This window comes from Crassostrea angulata, chromosome 6 (genome assembly GCF_025612915.1).
Source record: "Crassostrea angulata isolate pt1a10 chromosome 6, ASM2561291v2, whole genome shotgun sequence".
NCBI classification, from domain to species: Eukaryota; Metazoa; Mollusca; class Bivalvia; order Ostreida; family Ostreidae; genus Magallana; species Magallana angulata.
The window spans coordinates 39,206,300-39,221,696 of record NC_069116.1 but is presented as its reverse complement, the minus strand read 5'-3'; the positions used below and the strand labels follow the sequence as shown (position 1 = coordinate 39,221,696).

Genomic DNA, 15,397 nt, shown 5'->3' with positions numbered 1-15,397 from the left:
CAACTAGAAGATACAAGTATTCTGTCGTCATGCAGCAGTTGACTGCTGATTGAATGTCTCATGCTTCTAGCCTACCGTTAGTTACGTTACATAATATGTCAGCATCCATCATGCCCTGTAATTACCGGTATACATTTTCTTCTCGACACTATTTAAAATGATAAATACTAATGTTCTCCCAGCTGTATCAAGTTTCAAACTGTGCATATATATAGCAATCTTTGCTACCATATTTCACACTAAATAAGCACAAAAACAGTGCAAAAGACACAACAGAAATCCCGTTTTATCTTTCCTTTTATTTTAGAGATTCAGCATTTAATTCAATACAAAATTGCAAAATAAACCTTAGAAAAAATTTGATATATAAAGTGTATAACAAATTTGGCACATGGATTTCAATAGAAATTATTTCAATAATAAAAAAGAGAAAAAGTTAACGAATGCACTGTAAATTTAAGTAACAAGTCCTGTCTCTCATTCTCTCCTTCTTGAACTTAAATGCATTATACATCTATTATTTAAGGCACATTGTGTAATACACTCACACTCGAACTCGCACCTGAGAATGTATTTATTTGGCAAGAATGTTATCAATAAGGTTTTCCACCTTGAAAAATAGCCCTATCCTTTAAAAATAAAATTCCCCAAACCTTCTCCTCCCTTTTAAAACAAAAAAATAACATCTGGTGGGTATATCTGAATGAATGATATCAATTGCATAGGGTTCAAATCATCATGGTGTCATCATAATACTGATATGTATACAATTCTTTTCAAGTACAGTATTTCAATCACATTTACACTCTATCAAAAATATATTAATTTTACTTCATCATTAATTCAAATTTTGGTGGTTTTTTTCCCCATTCTAAATTTCCATCTCAAACCAGTCGTTCCTGGGTAACATCAGCCTATATATATATTAAGGTAAATTTGGTAACATTGAACTGAAAAAATCACTAATTAATCTCACTGAAATTTGCATAAACTATACATGAACCAATACTGGCACACAGAATGCGATGACCAGTTTTTAAAAAGCTAACAAGGCAGACTTAGGCAGTGCCTAATTTACTCGGTAGCGTCAGTGGGTGTAGCATCAAACGGCTTATCTAAGGGCAATTCTCCACTTTTGGCAATGATGACATCCTCGGTGGGATGATCCATGGCGTCTGTGGGCGAGGCCTCAATAAGGCGCACTACCTTCATTCCTTCCAGAACCTTGCCAAAGACGGTATGTTTACCATCCAACCAGGGGGTCTTGATGCAAGTGATGAAAAACTGGGAACCATTGGTATCTGGTCCTGAAGGGAAAAGAGAACAAAATTTTATATCTTTTCAAGAAACATGGTTATGGTAATTAAAGATAAGTACTGGTATCTTTTTTTGTATTGCTTATCTACAGTAAAACAAATTTATAACAAAGTGCCTGGGATGGACGATTTTGCTTCGTTATAAGCTCAATATGTTATATCCATTAAGTTTACAACATGCAATTAAATCTCGGGGAACGAAAGTCACTTCAGTGTCAGCATCAATTCATTATATTAAGTGTGTTTGCTATAACCGTGTTTTACTGTATTGTTTTAAATAAGTTTCATAAATAGAAGAACTGGTCTTCCTACCAGCATTGGCCATGCTCAGCCATCCTGATCCATGGTGGTTGATCTTGAAGTTCTCGTCAGGGAAATATTTGCCATAGATACTTTTGCTTCCGGATCCATCGGCTTTATCAAAGTCTCCACCTGCAAAAAAAAAAAAAAAAATACATATATATATATATATATATATATATATATATATATATTTTTTTTTTTTTTTTTTTTTTTTTTTTAAATGAATGTTGTCCCATTGAGAATGGGGTTTTTTTCCAGGCAGTTGTGAATCAAGTTGACTCATTTGTTAGGGAAATTATTCATGTATTTATTAAGCTCTTATATTTTGTTAACATCTAAATCTTTCATCTCCCTAATTTTGTGAAGATGTTTCTGACCAAGGATTCTAATCAATTATAGTATTAAATTTTAATAATCTAAGAAAACCATGTAAAAAATTAAACTAAAATTCCTTCATGAATTTCTATATCTTTTTTTTTTTTTGCTAAATGTCAGTCAAAAAACCTGTATTTAGCATCAGCAAAGCCTGCCCAATACCTTAAAATAGTACATTTATTACTCCTTATGTAGAAATTTTATGCAGCACTTAACATTTAACTTGATAATTAATTTTCTTCATAATATACTAATTTGTTGCTCAAAATAAAAGTATGGATGTATAAATAAAACTGTTTCTATCTAGTGTAATAAAATTCAATTTGAAGCCAGTAATTTACCATGTTTACAGGATCTAATGAAAATGATGATTTTATATATATATAGTGCTGAATATTCTGTCAACTTTGCTGCATGCCTTAAGACAGCTACTTGACTTACAAAGTACCTATGCATGATTCAACCCAATGCAGACATAACTCACATTCTTCAATCTGTCATCAAATTTCTACACAATGAACATCCGGAGAAAAGCATGCAGGTCATTTTTGAGAGAAATTTGTAAAACATGAGATCATTCAAAAGAAAGTACTCACAGCTAAATCTTAAATATGCGCAGAAACGAAATTGCTTTAGTGACAAGTCACTACTTACACTAGGAATTAGTAAGAGTATCAAAGATGAGAAAAAATGTTCGGAAAAAAAAAGAACTGTTTTAAACACCCTTTGAAGCTTCCTCTAGTTTTTTACAACTCCATTTTTATACATTTTTTTTTATTTGTACCAAAAAAAGAAGAAAATACAACATTTAATTAACATCATCCTTTACATAACTCTTGATTACATTTCTTTTAACCTTAAAATAATCAAAACTGGTTGCAATTGCTGTTAATACCTTGAATCATGAAGTCCTTGATGACTCTGTGGAATTTGCTTCCTTCGTAGCCATATCCTTGAACTCCAGTGGCAAGCTGTGCAAAGTTTTCAGCAGTCTTTGGTACGGCTTCTCCAAAGAGTCCAATCACCATTCGTCCAGCATCTTTCCCTCCAATTTTTACATCAAAAAAGACTTTTTTGGTAACTGTTAAATCTCCACCCTACAATTGTTAAATAAACAGAAAAAAAATGATTATCTAAATCAAAATTCAAATTGGGTATATTTTAGATTAAAACTGAAAACAGTTTTAACATCTGGAAACATGCAATATGATGTTTTTAATTTTTTCCCTTGTAGCTGCTATTGTACAAAAATTAGAATTTAATAAATTAATGGGACATTATTGAGAAAGCCAATTTTCTTATCAAACGTTTTCTTTTCTTCAACGGGTATTTCTCTTCAGTATCAAATAGTTTCTTTTCTTCAATGGGTATTTCTCTTCAGTATCAAATAGTTTCTTTTCTTCAATTGGTATTTCTCTTCAGTATCAAATAGTTTCTTTTCTTCAATGGGTTTTTCTCTTCAGTATCAAATAGTTTTTTTCTTTCAAGATTTTGAATGACTTCAAACCAGAAATCAGTAACAGTATGGATACTTTTTATGAGACCTGATAAGCATCAAAACTGCTGATGCAACAGTTTGGATAAAGTAAAGAGTGTATTAATAAATAACTATGAGTACCTGTATTCATGTTATTGGGACCAATGACTGTTATAGTAAAAAGTCAAACCTGCAAAAAGGCGTTAACTCTAAAATTTAACATTTCACTTTCTTTATATCAACTCAATTTCATGTCAGATCTTAATAAATTAAAATTTGCCTGCTACCCCTCCTCCCCAAACTTCTGTCAGCAATACCGTTTTGTCAAAGATGGAAGTTGGATTAACAGATGTGAAATCTCTTTCTGATTTGTTGATAACCATTGGCTTCAAGATAAAGAAGGGTTCCTATTACCATGATTACATCACAATAAGGGTAGTGTGCAATAGCCTGAATAGGTAGCACCATATTTGGGTACCCCCCCCCCCCTTCTTACTTATATTATACTTTTTTTTCTTTCTTCGAAGTTTAAAATTTAGCATAATTATGTGTCAATCAAAGGCAATGCAACACATAACTTTTAAGATCCCATTTATTCTTTTGCCATTGCTAATTCGTTGCCCCAGAACATGAGAAAATGCCTCAAAAATCAGACGATAAATTAAGAATTTGTTTAATTACAGACGGTAATATAAAAACAAAAATTTACCATAACATAGTGGAGATTCAGTAATAGGAATGCCACCAAGACGTTCATCATCATTTTCTTTCTTGGGTTCTTTGTGGCGCAGTCTTGTCAGTAGATCTAATTTTGCACTTGGTACTGAGCGCCACGTATTTCTGCAAATCAAAAATAGGATTGATGTCGTAAAAATAATGTTGATGCAAATTCTCAAAGTTTTTTTTATCTAACAAGCGGTATATCATATACAATAAAATGTTTCCATTTATAATACCACAGTTTTAACTACATCGTCATAATTTACATCATGAATAATTAATTAGCAGAGCCGTAAAATACACTGTACCTGGGACCACTTTACGGTTTGGATTTCAATCGAGAGGAGGTTCGAGCAGACGAAAAGAGTGAAAAATGCGGTACATTTTGATTGCCGTAGCGATTTTCAGTTTCTGTGGATTTTCTCAGGTATATAAATTTTATGTGTATTCAGATGTTTTTAAAAGAGTTGATTTTGTCCTTTTGCTGCTGAAAAAATTGTGACTGAGAATCGTCCATCTGTTTTATTAATTAGTCTAACGTTAGCACCTGGAAAGAAAATGTAAGAACGACCTGGCAGTTTTAAAAAAATGTATAAAAGTGTCCATGGCTTTTTTAAACAAATCAGTTATAAATTAAAGTGTTCAAGACGCTTGCAAATTTTATTTCTTTCTTTTCAAATAACTATTTTCATTTGATAACATGTTTCGCAGTCACTTTTCCTTATAAATGCGGTTTGTCTTGAACGTTGAAATTACGTCGTGGAGCTTTCAAAATGATAAATGAAAAACATGACGGTATATTAAATGGACCAAGAGTTTTTACTACTTCGTGACAAATTTAATAAATCATTAATTATCTTAAAAATAGATGCAAAAATCTTTATCTGCACGGAAAATGAGTATCTTGACGACAATGCATCAAAAGCTTCATCCTGGGTTTTTTAAGGAAAAAAAGATTTTAAGTTTAATTGCACATGTATGATTAAAACAAATCATTATTTACAGATTAATCAAACAAATATATTTAATTTTTCATTTTAGTCTCGACTCCGATATTTATATTTAATAATAATATTTGAATCTAAATTTCAAATATGTGTCACTATATTATGTAGTTATTGTACAATAGAAATTATCATTGAAAAGTCTCAGTCTAAAAGTTTTTTGGAACAATTTGTCTGAAGTAATTTGTGTATTTGGGTGTGTATGATGAATCCAATTACACGGTGTTATAATTTGCTGAATATTAAGCAGATGTGATTTACCAAGTCTCCATTTTCATTGATTGAATACCATAGTTCAAAAGACACTTACTTGTCAAAATGTCAGATGCATCTAAGTAATGCATTAGTGTGAAAAATTAATCCTTTAGATTCACAATTAAACAGTATTACCTGACAAGTTCATAGTTTCATACCTAATGTATGTATACATTTATTTATATGTTATTTAGAAAAAGGACTCCCTATCTCCTCAAAGGTAATTTCGGACGTTCTTATAGAACAGTTATTCTTTAGTATAAAAAAACATGAGGTTTACGTGATTAAAATACAATGCTTCATTATACAACCACACTTCTAGCGAGAATTACAAAAACGGTTTCTGTCATGTAAGTTGTCAAGATCATTTGGTGGAACTTGTCACACACCTGCATTTATTACCTTAGATAAAAAAAAGTTACATCTATTTCATATAAAGATGCTCTGTGTATATTGTATAAGTTTTTGGCTCAGATAAGTCTTATATCTAAAAAATAAGATTTTAGCTTTATATGAGACTATGAAACACACCAAACCTTTGAGGTAAATGGGGAAAAAAAGAGAAAAGAACTAATTGAAATTTTGAGAGAGAGAAAGAGAGAGTACATGAAACAAAATTGCATCAAAATCATGTACCAGTATTTTATTCAGTAAGATTTTCTAAAGACTATTTTATTGAATATATCTTTGAAATGTTATAGCATATATTTACCACTCTGAAGATAAGGGCTACAATTGTTATATCTTTTAAAGTTTTATTAAAAAATGAATTTTTCAGGCAAAAATAAGATGCTTCGACACAATCACACAGATGGTGTATCTAGACATTGGATTTGGTTCTTATGCTAACAATCCAGCATGGAGTCAGCAACAGAATCAACAAATGCAGAAGACTATGGCCAAAGGCCCGCCTGCTCCTCAGAACACAAGTCGTATTGTCATTGGTCTATTTGGAGACACGGTGCCCATCACTACAAGAAACTTTGCTGCCTTGGCAACTGGAGAATATGGATTTGGCTACAAGGGCAGTCCAATTCATAGAGTAGTGAAAGATTTCATCATCCAAGGTAAACATGTATGAAAAATAGGCAGAAGAGATTTTAAAAAATCTGTCATGATGACAGAACCAATTCAAAATTTAAATGTAATTATTGATTGGAGAAATTAGAAATACTGGTATGTGTACAGTATATGCTGCAATATTTGTAAACAGCAATATTAAAAGTTTGATGTGGAGGGCCTCTGCGGAGGTATTGCCTCAAGCACATATTTGTATGTAATTTCAAATAAAATTAAAAAAAAAGTTTGATGTTCTATTGAGGAAACTTTAAGTAAGTCTTCTGTGGGAATTTTGAATTGCCAAATATCCATTTTAGTGAGGAGCCATTTTCTTTACCGTTCAGCAATGAATGGTCATTGTATTTTTTGTTTTATAGGTGGTGACTTTGAGCACGGAGATGGTACAGGAGGAAGAAGTATCTATGTTGGAGACTCCTTCTTGGATGAGAACTTTGACATCAAACATTACGGCCCTGGCTTTGTCAGCATGGCTAATGCTGGTAAGATACACAACGTTTTGCAGAATTTTCCCAAGAAAAAGGTCTTCAATTTTATTCTGCATTTGGAATATATATAGCATGTGTTAACTGTTTGGGATTATACTTGCATGTGGTCTGTTAAGAATTTCAACAAAGTCAGCAAGACACCTTTGTCATCATGGTACCAATATATGAAATGCTGAGCAATACAATATATAGGTGTTTTAATATTTTTATTCTTTACTTTAAGGTAAAAACACCAACAAATCCCAGTTCTTTATCCAGATGGCTGCCCATGAAAATGCAACACATTTGGATGACAAACATGTCGTCTTTGGCAAGGTTCTGGAAGGAATGGATGTGGTCAGACAGATAAATGCCGTGCCAGTGGACGTTAACAGCAGGCCCATTCAAGACATCGTCATCGTCCAAAGCGGAGTCTTGTTTATGGATTATAATGTCTTCACAGAAATGATCCCCAGCAAATAAATAATTGCTATACATGTAGAAGATAAAAATCCAGAACTTTGGAAATCTTTAATTAAGAAAAAAAAAATTGTGTACCGGTATATACATACATCTATTGTTGTGTATATATAGATATTGTAAACAAAATTATGTTCATTCATTATGATGTTGTGTGCGGTCCGGTCGGCAAGAGTCCTTTCCGTGGAAAAGGTTTCACGAAGACCTCGGATTTAGATGATCATCTTTGTTATCTTGAAGAATTTTAACCATATTATTCATGAAGAAATTGACTAAACCATAAATCATTGTCTTTTGAAGGGATTTTTTTCCTTCTTTGGGCGACAAACTTTAAAAAATTTAATCACATTTATTTTGGCATTTACTTAAAAATACACAACGCCATCTTTGTAAATTTTAATGACATCAGCTAGTGTAAACCAATGTGAGGAGCTTTTTGAGGACAAGCAATTTCCTTATCAAGGTATAAAATGTTATGCAAATATACAGCAAATTGTTCTTAAATTTTACAGACTGTTTATGTAAATTAACCTACAAGATGAAGAATAATTTAGAACTGCGTGACTATTTTTGGGATACATTAATGATATTTTTCCATGCATGCGGGGAAAGTTTGTTGGATGTTGTTGACTATAAAAGAAAGCAAACATTAATTTTTCCAAAAAGAAAGACTTAAGAGAATATTGTGTAAATTCAAGCTGATAGAACATTGAATTCTAGCCGTCTTTCTGGTTTCTCTAATAATGCAAATGCTATTTGTATTCTGATCATGTATGAAGCTCTGGAAATGATTGAATAATGCTTTGAATAAGGTGAGCTGAAACCTGTTAAAAACTGATATGTTGTTAAAAAGTATTTTTAGCTAGATGCTATGTTGGACTGATTGATATTTTTTATGATATATATATTATATTTTTTTTATCTTAAATTGAAAGGAAAAGAAAATTAACATTCTATGGTGTTTTTAGAAAAGATTTATCTCTTAAGGTTTATAGTTTAATCTGAAAAGAGATATATGCTCTTTGGGATTCTATTTTTACACATCATTTTTTTTTTCTTTCATCATTGCATTCTTTTGATCTGTAAATATATGACTGTATTTTTATATGATATATCTATATGTGACAGAATACTGTTTTGACAAGATGGTGTTCAACTGCAAAATAATGTGCCAAACACAAAGGCGGTGGTTTTTTTCTAAAGCTATGCAGAAGAATCATGCTATTAAGTATGCTCTGCACTTCCCGCATTTATACGCATGATTGAGTAAGTGACATAGGATTTATGAAGCTAGGGTCAAATTATTACCATTAGGGTTTTCATTTAATTCAGGAACATTATTTATAAAAAAAATATTTTTAGGTTTAGATCATAAATAAACTTCATTGACTGTAATTATTTTAGATTTGGAAAGGGATGGGGATATTTGTTTCAACTCTGTGACTTCCATGTATCTTATGAGACAAATGGGATCATCAAAGTTGGATTTATATTTGCATATAGATTATGAGGTTTGAATTTTTTTAATAATCATTGCATTCACTAATTCATTATCATGTGAACTCATTGTTAAGATTCTTTGTACATTTTTTAATGATTAAAAAGTGCAGGTAACCATTGAGATTGTTAATTGTTATTTCTTGTACAGTTATACTAAACAGATTGTTGGATGGACATCTATATAGACAGAGTTTTTTATGCTTCGGTTATGAAGTGGTCAGGGCCTATAATTACCTCTTCCATCTATCATTTTGTCAGTCTGTCAACAAGAGTTCATTTCATCTCAGATGGTTTGAAGGGTCCGCAGTGACGATTGTCTGTCCGTCAATATCATCAAGCCCTGTTTACATACAATACTTAACAATGTAGTCTGGTTTCTAGGATCTTCATAATTTCAAATTGTAATATACATTTCATGCTATAAAATGGAAAACTTTTTTTTAATCTGAAGCCTGTAAGCTGTCTTTTGTAAATTTTGTTTTATGGGTGGGTATAACGTTTTTTTTTAAATGTTTATAGCATCAAGACCAGATGACGTTATAAAAGAAATTATAGCAATTGTCAACAGAAGTCGGAAACTTCTTGAAATTTATGATCTACAGGAGGGAGTGGCATCAGAAAGGTTTTTGTTTTTCTCTGATATATATTATAAATTGTACTTGACCACAGTGCGTGTTTTTGCGGTTTAATAAAACGGAGGGAACGTTAACGTGAACATATTAAAGCTTTGAATCTTCGTTAATTCAATTATCATTTTTTAAAAACTGTTTTTTGCATTTAACCTTAATGATACAAAATGTCATCCAAATGTCACCTTTTGATTAATATAAAAACTTAATTATTTATAATGTATATATATTCATTTGGTATGCATTCTATATTTTTCGATGTGACGCGAAATATAGCCCTCTTCAATAGATATAGATTCACAGACATCTCGTTTTAAATTGTTCTTAGGTAGACAACACACATGTTTTTCAGCTTTCGGGATTAAACAAAACAATGCTTGCAAAATATGCAGATATTGCAATATCTATTTGATCCATGATTTTCATTATGGTTTTGGACGTAAGTACACCAGGCACGTAATTTCTGGATCTGGATCTGCGCCCCCCCCCCCCCCCCATGTTCCTCTGCGGTTCTTAGGAGGGGGCCGGTTAATTTTCAGTTTAAACTTTATTTCATTACTTAAAGTTAGTAACTGAAACGAATCGCAAATCTCCTGTAGATCCAAGCATGAGAATTTTGACAATGACAATTTCTTTATTCTCTGAACTGCATAATACATACATCGCATGCATTGGAGAGTAACCTAGAGAGCTAACTCTCAATTATAACTTTAATGAATTTACACAGATTAATTAACAATTTTTATTATTAGTATTAAAAAGTTGTTGAAATTTGTAAACATTTGGTTGTGTGTAGAAATATGAAGGTATGTACGTATAAAACTATCTAATCTTTAATTGTTACATCTGTACAATGAAATAAATAATGAAATTCATCTCTTATTTCAATACAGTTGCTTATGGTACATATAAGGTTTTCACGATGTATCTACATCGTTCTATAGGCAGTTAAGCATTACCTGTTCTAAAAGTACAAAAAAATTCTGGTATTTAATAGGCAGATCTAATAAGTATTTTTCCAAGGATAACGTGGTTTTAAAAATTCTATAGTTAATACCTTTTGATGAATCATACATTTCACTATTCCATGACTGCTTGAATTGGTCTAGAAGTATATGAAAAACAGTTTTCTTAAGCCATTGGGTATTTACATTTTGTTAGTACAAAATCAAAGATAGACCACCATCATTCAATATCTTAACAATAAATTTAAACCAGGGTCTGTTCATTTAAACCCATTGCATATTGTAGTTTTGACGAAACTTTTTCTATTTTGTGAAAAGACAAGTTTACAACTGTCCTCAAGTGCTAAGTGTGCAAATTAGAACTATACGCGTCATAATAATCAACGCTTAATTGCTTCATTAATTAATATTTTCCGGTCTACGTACTTACCAGGACAAAGACTAAAAATTTTTATATCTTCTGCGTGTCCAATATATCAACAAAATCCACACCCTCTTTTGAAATTACGCAAGAAAATCTGTAATGTTCTATCTTATAAAATCAATGTTCACCCATGCAGTACGTATATACAATACGTATATACATGCATGTATTCGGGAATTTTGGCGTAATAAAAAATCAATGCTAATAATTGATTTGTATCCGCACATATTTAGAAACGTGTAGATTATTCGATCAAATATAGACAAAAGAAGATGGGGGAATAAGATAGCGCAAATGCCCATTTGGTTTAGTCATAAATTACAATTTCAAATTTAATTTTCCCATTCAATCTATTTGATAATGTTATAATACAAGTCTGCAAAAGCACACTTTCTAACTATATTCTTTTTTTAATATATCTAACAAACGATAAGAAAAACCCCCCACTGAATCAAGTTTTGTAGTTTCGAACCCACAACATAAACAAGAGGCCCATGGGCCACATAGCTCACCTGAGCAACAATAGACATTATAAAATGAGCTTTACAAAGTAATATACCCAAAAAAATTATGGAAAATGTAGTCTAACAGATATTGTATTTTAAAAAATCAATTTTTTCTGTAGATATTCAGTTCATCATTGATCCCTTTTTGTCACAGTATAGTCATTTTACATATTGAGCATTACAGTCCTCAAGAAGATCTAAATCAAATGGGATCTAAACCTCCATCAAACTTGTGAGTCCCAAGAATTGTCCAGAAGCCAAAGTCTTAACAATTTTAAAGAATAAAAAATATTCATATAAGTAAAACCATATACATGTATAATAACATTTGAGTTTTGGTGAATTTAAAATGTTTTCCTTTGTAAAATTGGACCCCCCCCACCCCATGTGGCTCCATCCTACTCCTGAAAAATATGAATTTGATAAATTTGAATCTATACAATATAAGGTTGCTTTCATTAATGTTGCACCTTTTCTAAGAAAATGGTTTTTTTTAGAAAAAGATTTTTCTCAATATATTCCTTTGTAAATATTTAACCGGTCCCCATTGTGCCCCTACCCTACCCCCATGGATCATGATTTGACTAAACTTGAATCTACCTTACCTGATGATACTTCACACAAGTTACAGCTTTTCTGGTCAGTCGTGTTTTAAGTAGAAGATTTAAAATAAAATTTCTCTTTATATTCCTATGTAAAAAGTTGACCCCCCCCCATTGTGTCCCCAACTTACCCCCAGGGAACATGGTTTGAACAAACTTGAATCTACACGATCTGAGAATGCTTCCACACAAGTTTCAGCTTTTCTGGCCAAATGGTTTTTGAGAAAAAAGATTTTTAAAGATTAATTCTAAATACTCCTTTGTAAAACTTCTACCTCCCCATTGTGGCCCCACCTTACCCCCAAGGACCATGATTTGAACACACTTGAATCTACAATGTCCGAGGATTCTTCCACACGAGTTTCAGCTTTTCTGGCCTATTGGTTTTTTTAGAATTAAAGTTTTAAGGTTTAACTCTATAGACTCTTATGTAAAGCTTTCACCCCCACCCTCCCTCCCTTGTGGGCCAATCTTACCCCTGGGGACCATGATTTGAACACACTTGAATCTACACTATCTGAGGATGCTTCCACACGAGTTTCAGCTTTTCTGGCCTATTGTTTTTTTTAGAATTAAATTTTTTAGGTTTAACTCTATAGACTCTTATGTAAAGCTTTCACACCCCATCCTTTGGGGGCCAATCTTACTCCTGGGGACCATGATTTGAACAAACTTGAATCTGATGATGCTTCCACACAAGTTGCAGCTTTTCTGTCCAATTGGTTTTTAAAAAGTAAATTAACTCTATATACTCCTATATAAAACTTAGAAAGATTAACTCTATATACTCTTATGTAAGACTTCTACCCCCATTGTGGCCTCACCTTACCCCGGGAACCATGATTTGAGCATATTGGAATCTACACGATCTGAGGATGCTTCCACACAAGTTGCAGCTTTTCTGGCCAATGGTTTTTAAGAAGAAGATTTTTAAAGATATACTCTTATGTAAAACTTCGACTTCCCATTGTGGCCCCAACTTACCCCCGGGGACTATAATTTGAACAAACTTGAATCTACACGATCTGATGATGCTTCCACACAAGTTTCAGTTTTTCTGGCCAAATGGTTTTAGAGAAGAAGATTTTTAAAGATTAACTGTGTATACTCCTATGTAAAACTTCTACCCCGCATTGTGGCCTCACCTTACCCCCTGGAACCATGATTTGAACAAATTTGAATCTACACGATCTGAGGATGCTTTCACACAAGTTGCAGCTTTTCTGGCCAAATTTTTTTTGGAGAAGAGGATTTTTAAAGGTATATTCTATGTAAAACTTCGACTCCCCATTGTGGCCCCACCTTACCCCTGGGGACTATAACTTGAACAAATTTGAATCTACACTATCTGAGGATGCTTCCACATAAGTTGCAGCTTTTCTGGCCAAATGGTTTTTCATCAGAAGATTTTTAACAAGAGGCCCATGGGCCACATCGCTCACCTGAGGAACAATAGGTATGATAAAATCAGCTTAATGGAGTCATAATACAAACAATCTGGACAATGTACAATATTACATGTAGATCCTGTATAAATAAAATCCACTTTTCCCCCTTGATATTCTTATGTTTATAATCATAAGTCCCTTTTCTAACAGGATGATTTTATAGTCATATCACATGTTGAGTATTGCAGTTCTCAAAAAGATCCTTAACAATTGTTTATATATGGGATATAAAGCTACATCAAACTCTGAACCTTCTTGTGAGGCCGAAGAATTGTCCTGGAGCTAAAGTCTAAACAATTATAAAGAATCATCTGGCTGATTAGTTTCTGAGAAGAAGACCCCCTATTGTTGCCCTACCCTACCTCCAGGGGTCACGATTTTCACAACTTTAAATCTACACTTCTTGAGGATGCTTCCACACAAGTTTCAGCTTTACTGGCTGATTAGTTTCTAAGAAGAAGATTTTTAAAGATTTACTCTATATATTCTTATGTAAAATTTCGAGCCCCCATTGTGGCCCCACCCTAACCCCAGGGGTCATGATTTTCACAACTTTGAATCTACACTACCTGAGGATGCTTCCACACAAGTTTCAGCTTTCCTGGCTGGTTAGTATCTGAGAAGAAGATTTTTAAAGATTTATTCTATATATTCCTATGTAAAACTTCGACCCCCCATTGTGGCCCCATCCTACCCCCAGGGGTCATGAATTTCACAACTTTGAATCTACACTACCTAAGGATGCTTCCATACAAGTTTCAGCTTTCCTGGCTGATTAGTTTCTAAGAAGAAGAATTTTAAAAGATTTACTCTATATATTCCTATGTAAAACTTCGACCCCCCCCCCCATTGTGGCCCCACTCTACCCCCGGGGGTCATGATTTTCACAACTTTGAATCTACACTACCTGAGGATGCTTCCACACAAGTTTCAGCTTTGCTGGCTGATTAGTTTCTGAGAAGATGATTTTAAAAGATTTACTCTATATATTCCTATGTAAAACTTCGACCCCCCATTGTGGCCCCACCCTACCCCTGGGGGTCATGAAATTCACAACTTTGAATCTACACTACCTGAGAATGCTTCCACACAAGTTTCAGCTTTGCTGGCTGATTAGTTTCTGAGAAGATTTTTAAAGATTTACTCTATATATTTCTATGTAAAACTTCGACCCCCTATTGTGGCCCCACCCTATCACCGGGGCAATGAATTTCACAACTTTGAATCTACACTACCTGGGGATGCTTCCACACAAGTTTCAGCTTTGCTGGCTGATTAGTTTCTGAGAAGAAGATTTTAAAATATTTACTCTATATATTCCTATGTAAAACTTCGACCCCCTATTGCAGTCCCACCCAACCCCCGGGGGTCATGATTTTCACAACTTTGAATCTACTCTACCTGAGGATGCTTCCACATAAGTTTCAGCTTTACTGGCTGATTAGTTTCTAAGAAGAAGATTTTTAAAAGATTTATTTATATATTCCTATGTAAAACTTCGACCCCCTATTGTGGCCCCACCCTATCACCGGGGGTCATGAATTTCACAACTTTGAATCTACACTACCTGAAGATGCTTCCACACAAGTTTCAGCTTTCCTGGCTGATTAGTTTCTGAGAAGAATATTTTTAAAGATTTATTCTATATATTCCTATGTAAAACTTCGACCCCCTATTGTGGCCCCACCCTATCACCGGGAGTCATGAATTTCACAACTTTGAATCTACACTACCTGATGATGCTTCCACACAAGTTTCAGCTTTGCTGGCTGATTAGTTTCTGAGAAAAAGATTTTTAAAGATTTACTCTATATATTCCTATGTTAAACTTCGACCCCCCATTGTGGCC

General features: G+C 33.1%; 2 protein-coding genes across 3 annotated transcripts; one reads left to right on the top strand and one right to left on the bottom strand.

The window, feature by feature from the left end:
• Positions 1-279: 279 nt before the first annotated feature.
• Positions 280-4,338, bottom strand: LOC128188572 (putative peptidyl-prolyl cis-trans isomerase). Of its 2 annotated transcripts, XM_052859712.1 has the most exons (5): positions 4,181-4,320; positions 3,789-3,857; positions 2,890-3,091; positions 1,629-1,748; positions 280-1,307 (listed from the first exon to the last, which is right to left on the bottom strand). In XM_052859712.1, exons 1-5 carry the CDS (start codon positions 4,232-4,234, stop codon positions 1,075-1,077), a joined length of 678 nt encoding a protein of 225 aa, XP_052715672.1. In that variant the 5' UTR covers positions 4,235-4,320; the 3' UTR covers positions 280-1,074. The 2 variants fall into 2 exon arrangements, with proteins under 2 accessions (XP_052715672.1, XP_052715673.1); XM_052859713.1 differs by lacking the exon at positions 3,789-3,857 and having other exon boundaries at positions 4,181-4,338.
• Positions 4,339-4,479: 141 nt separating this feature from the next.
• LOC128188571 (peptidyl-prolyl cis-trans isomerase B-like) lies at positions 4,480-9,093 on the top strand. The gene is made up of 4 exons (XM_052859711.1): positions 4,480-4,618; positions 6,229-6,517; positions 6,887-7,009; positions 7,239-9,093. Exons 1-4 carry the CDS (start codon positions 4,565-4,567, stop codon positions 7,475-7,477), a joined length of 705 nt encoding a protein of 234 aa, XP_052715671.1. The 5' UTR covers positions 4,480-4,564; the 3' UTR covers positions 7,478-9,093.
• The last annotated feature ends 6,304 nt before the right edge of the window (positions 9,094-15,397 follow it).

What these genes read in the sequence shown, in the direction of transcription:
- LOC128188572 (XM_052859712.1), bottom strand. Translation starts at nt 4,234, where the DNA reads ATGATGATGAACGTCTTGGTGGCATTCCTATTACTGAATCTCCACTAT. An exon ending in CTTCCATCTTTGACAAAACG is followed by an intron (nt 3,092 to 3,788) that starts GTATTGCTGACA and finishes TAACAATTGTAG; the next exon opens with GGTGGAGATTTAACAGTTAC. An exon ending in GCTGAGCATGGCCAATGCTG is followed by an intron (nt 1,308 to 1,628) that starts GTAGGAAGACCA and finishes TTTTCCCTTCAG; the next exon opens with GACCAGATACCAATGGTTCC.
- LOC128188571 (XM_052859711.1), top strand. Translation starts at nt 4,565, where the DNA reads ATGCGGTACATTTTGATTGCCGTAGCGATTTTCAGTTTCTGTGGATTT. An exon ending in GTTTCTGTGGATTTTCTCAG is followed by an intron (nt 4,619 to 6,228) that starts GTATATAAATTT and finishes TGAATTTTTCAG; the next exon opens with GCAAAAATAAGATGCTTCGA. An exon ending in GAAAGATTTCATCATCCAAG is followed by an intron (nt 6,518 to 6,886) that starts GTAAACATGTAT and finishes TTTGTTTTATAG; the next exon opens with GTGGTGACTTTGAGCACGGA.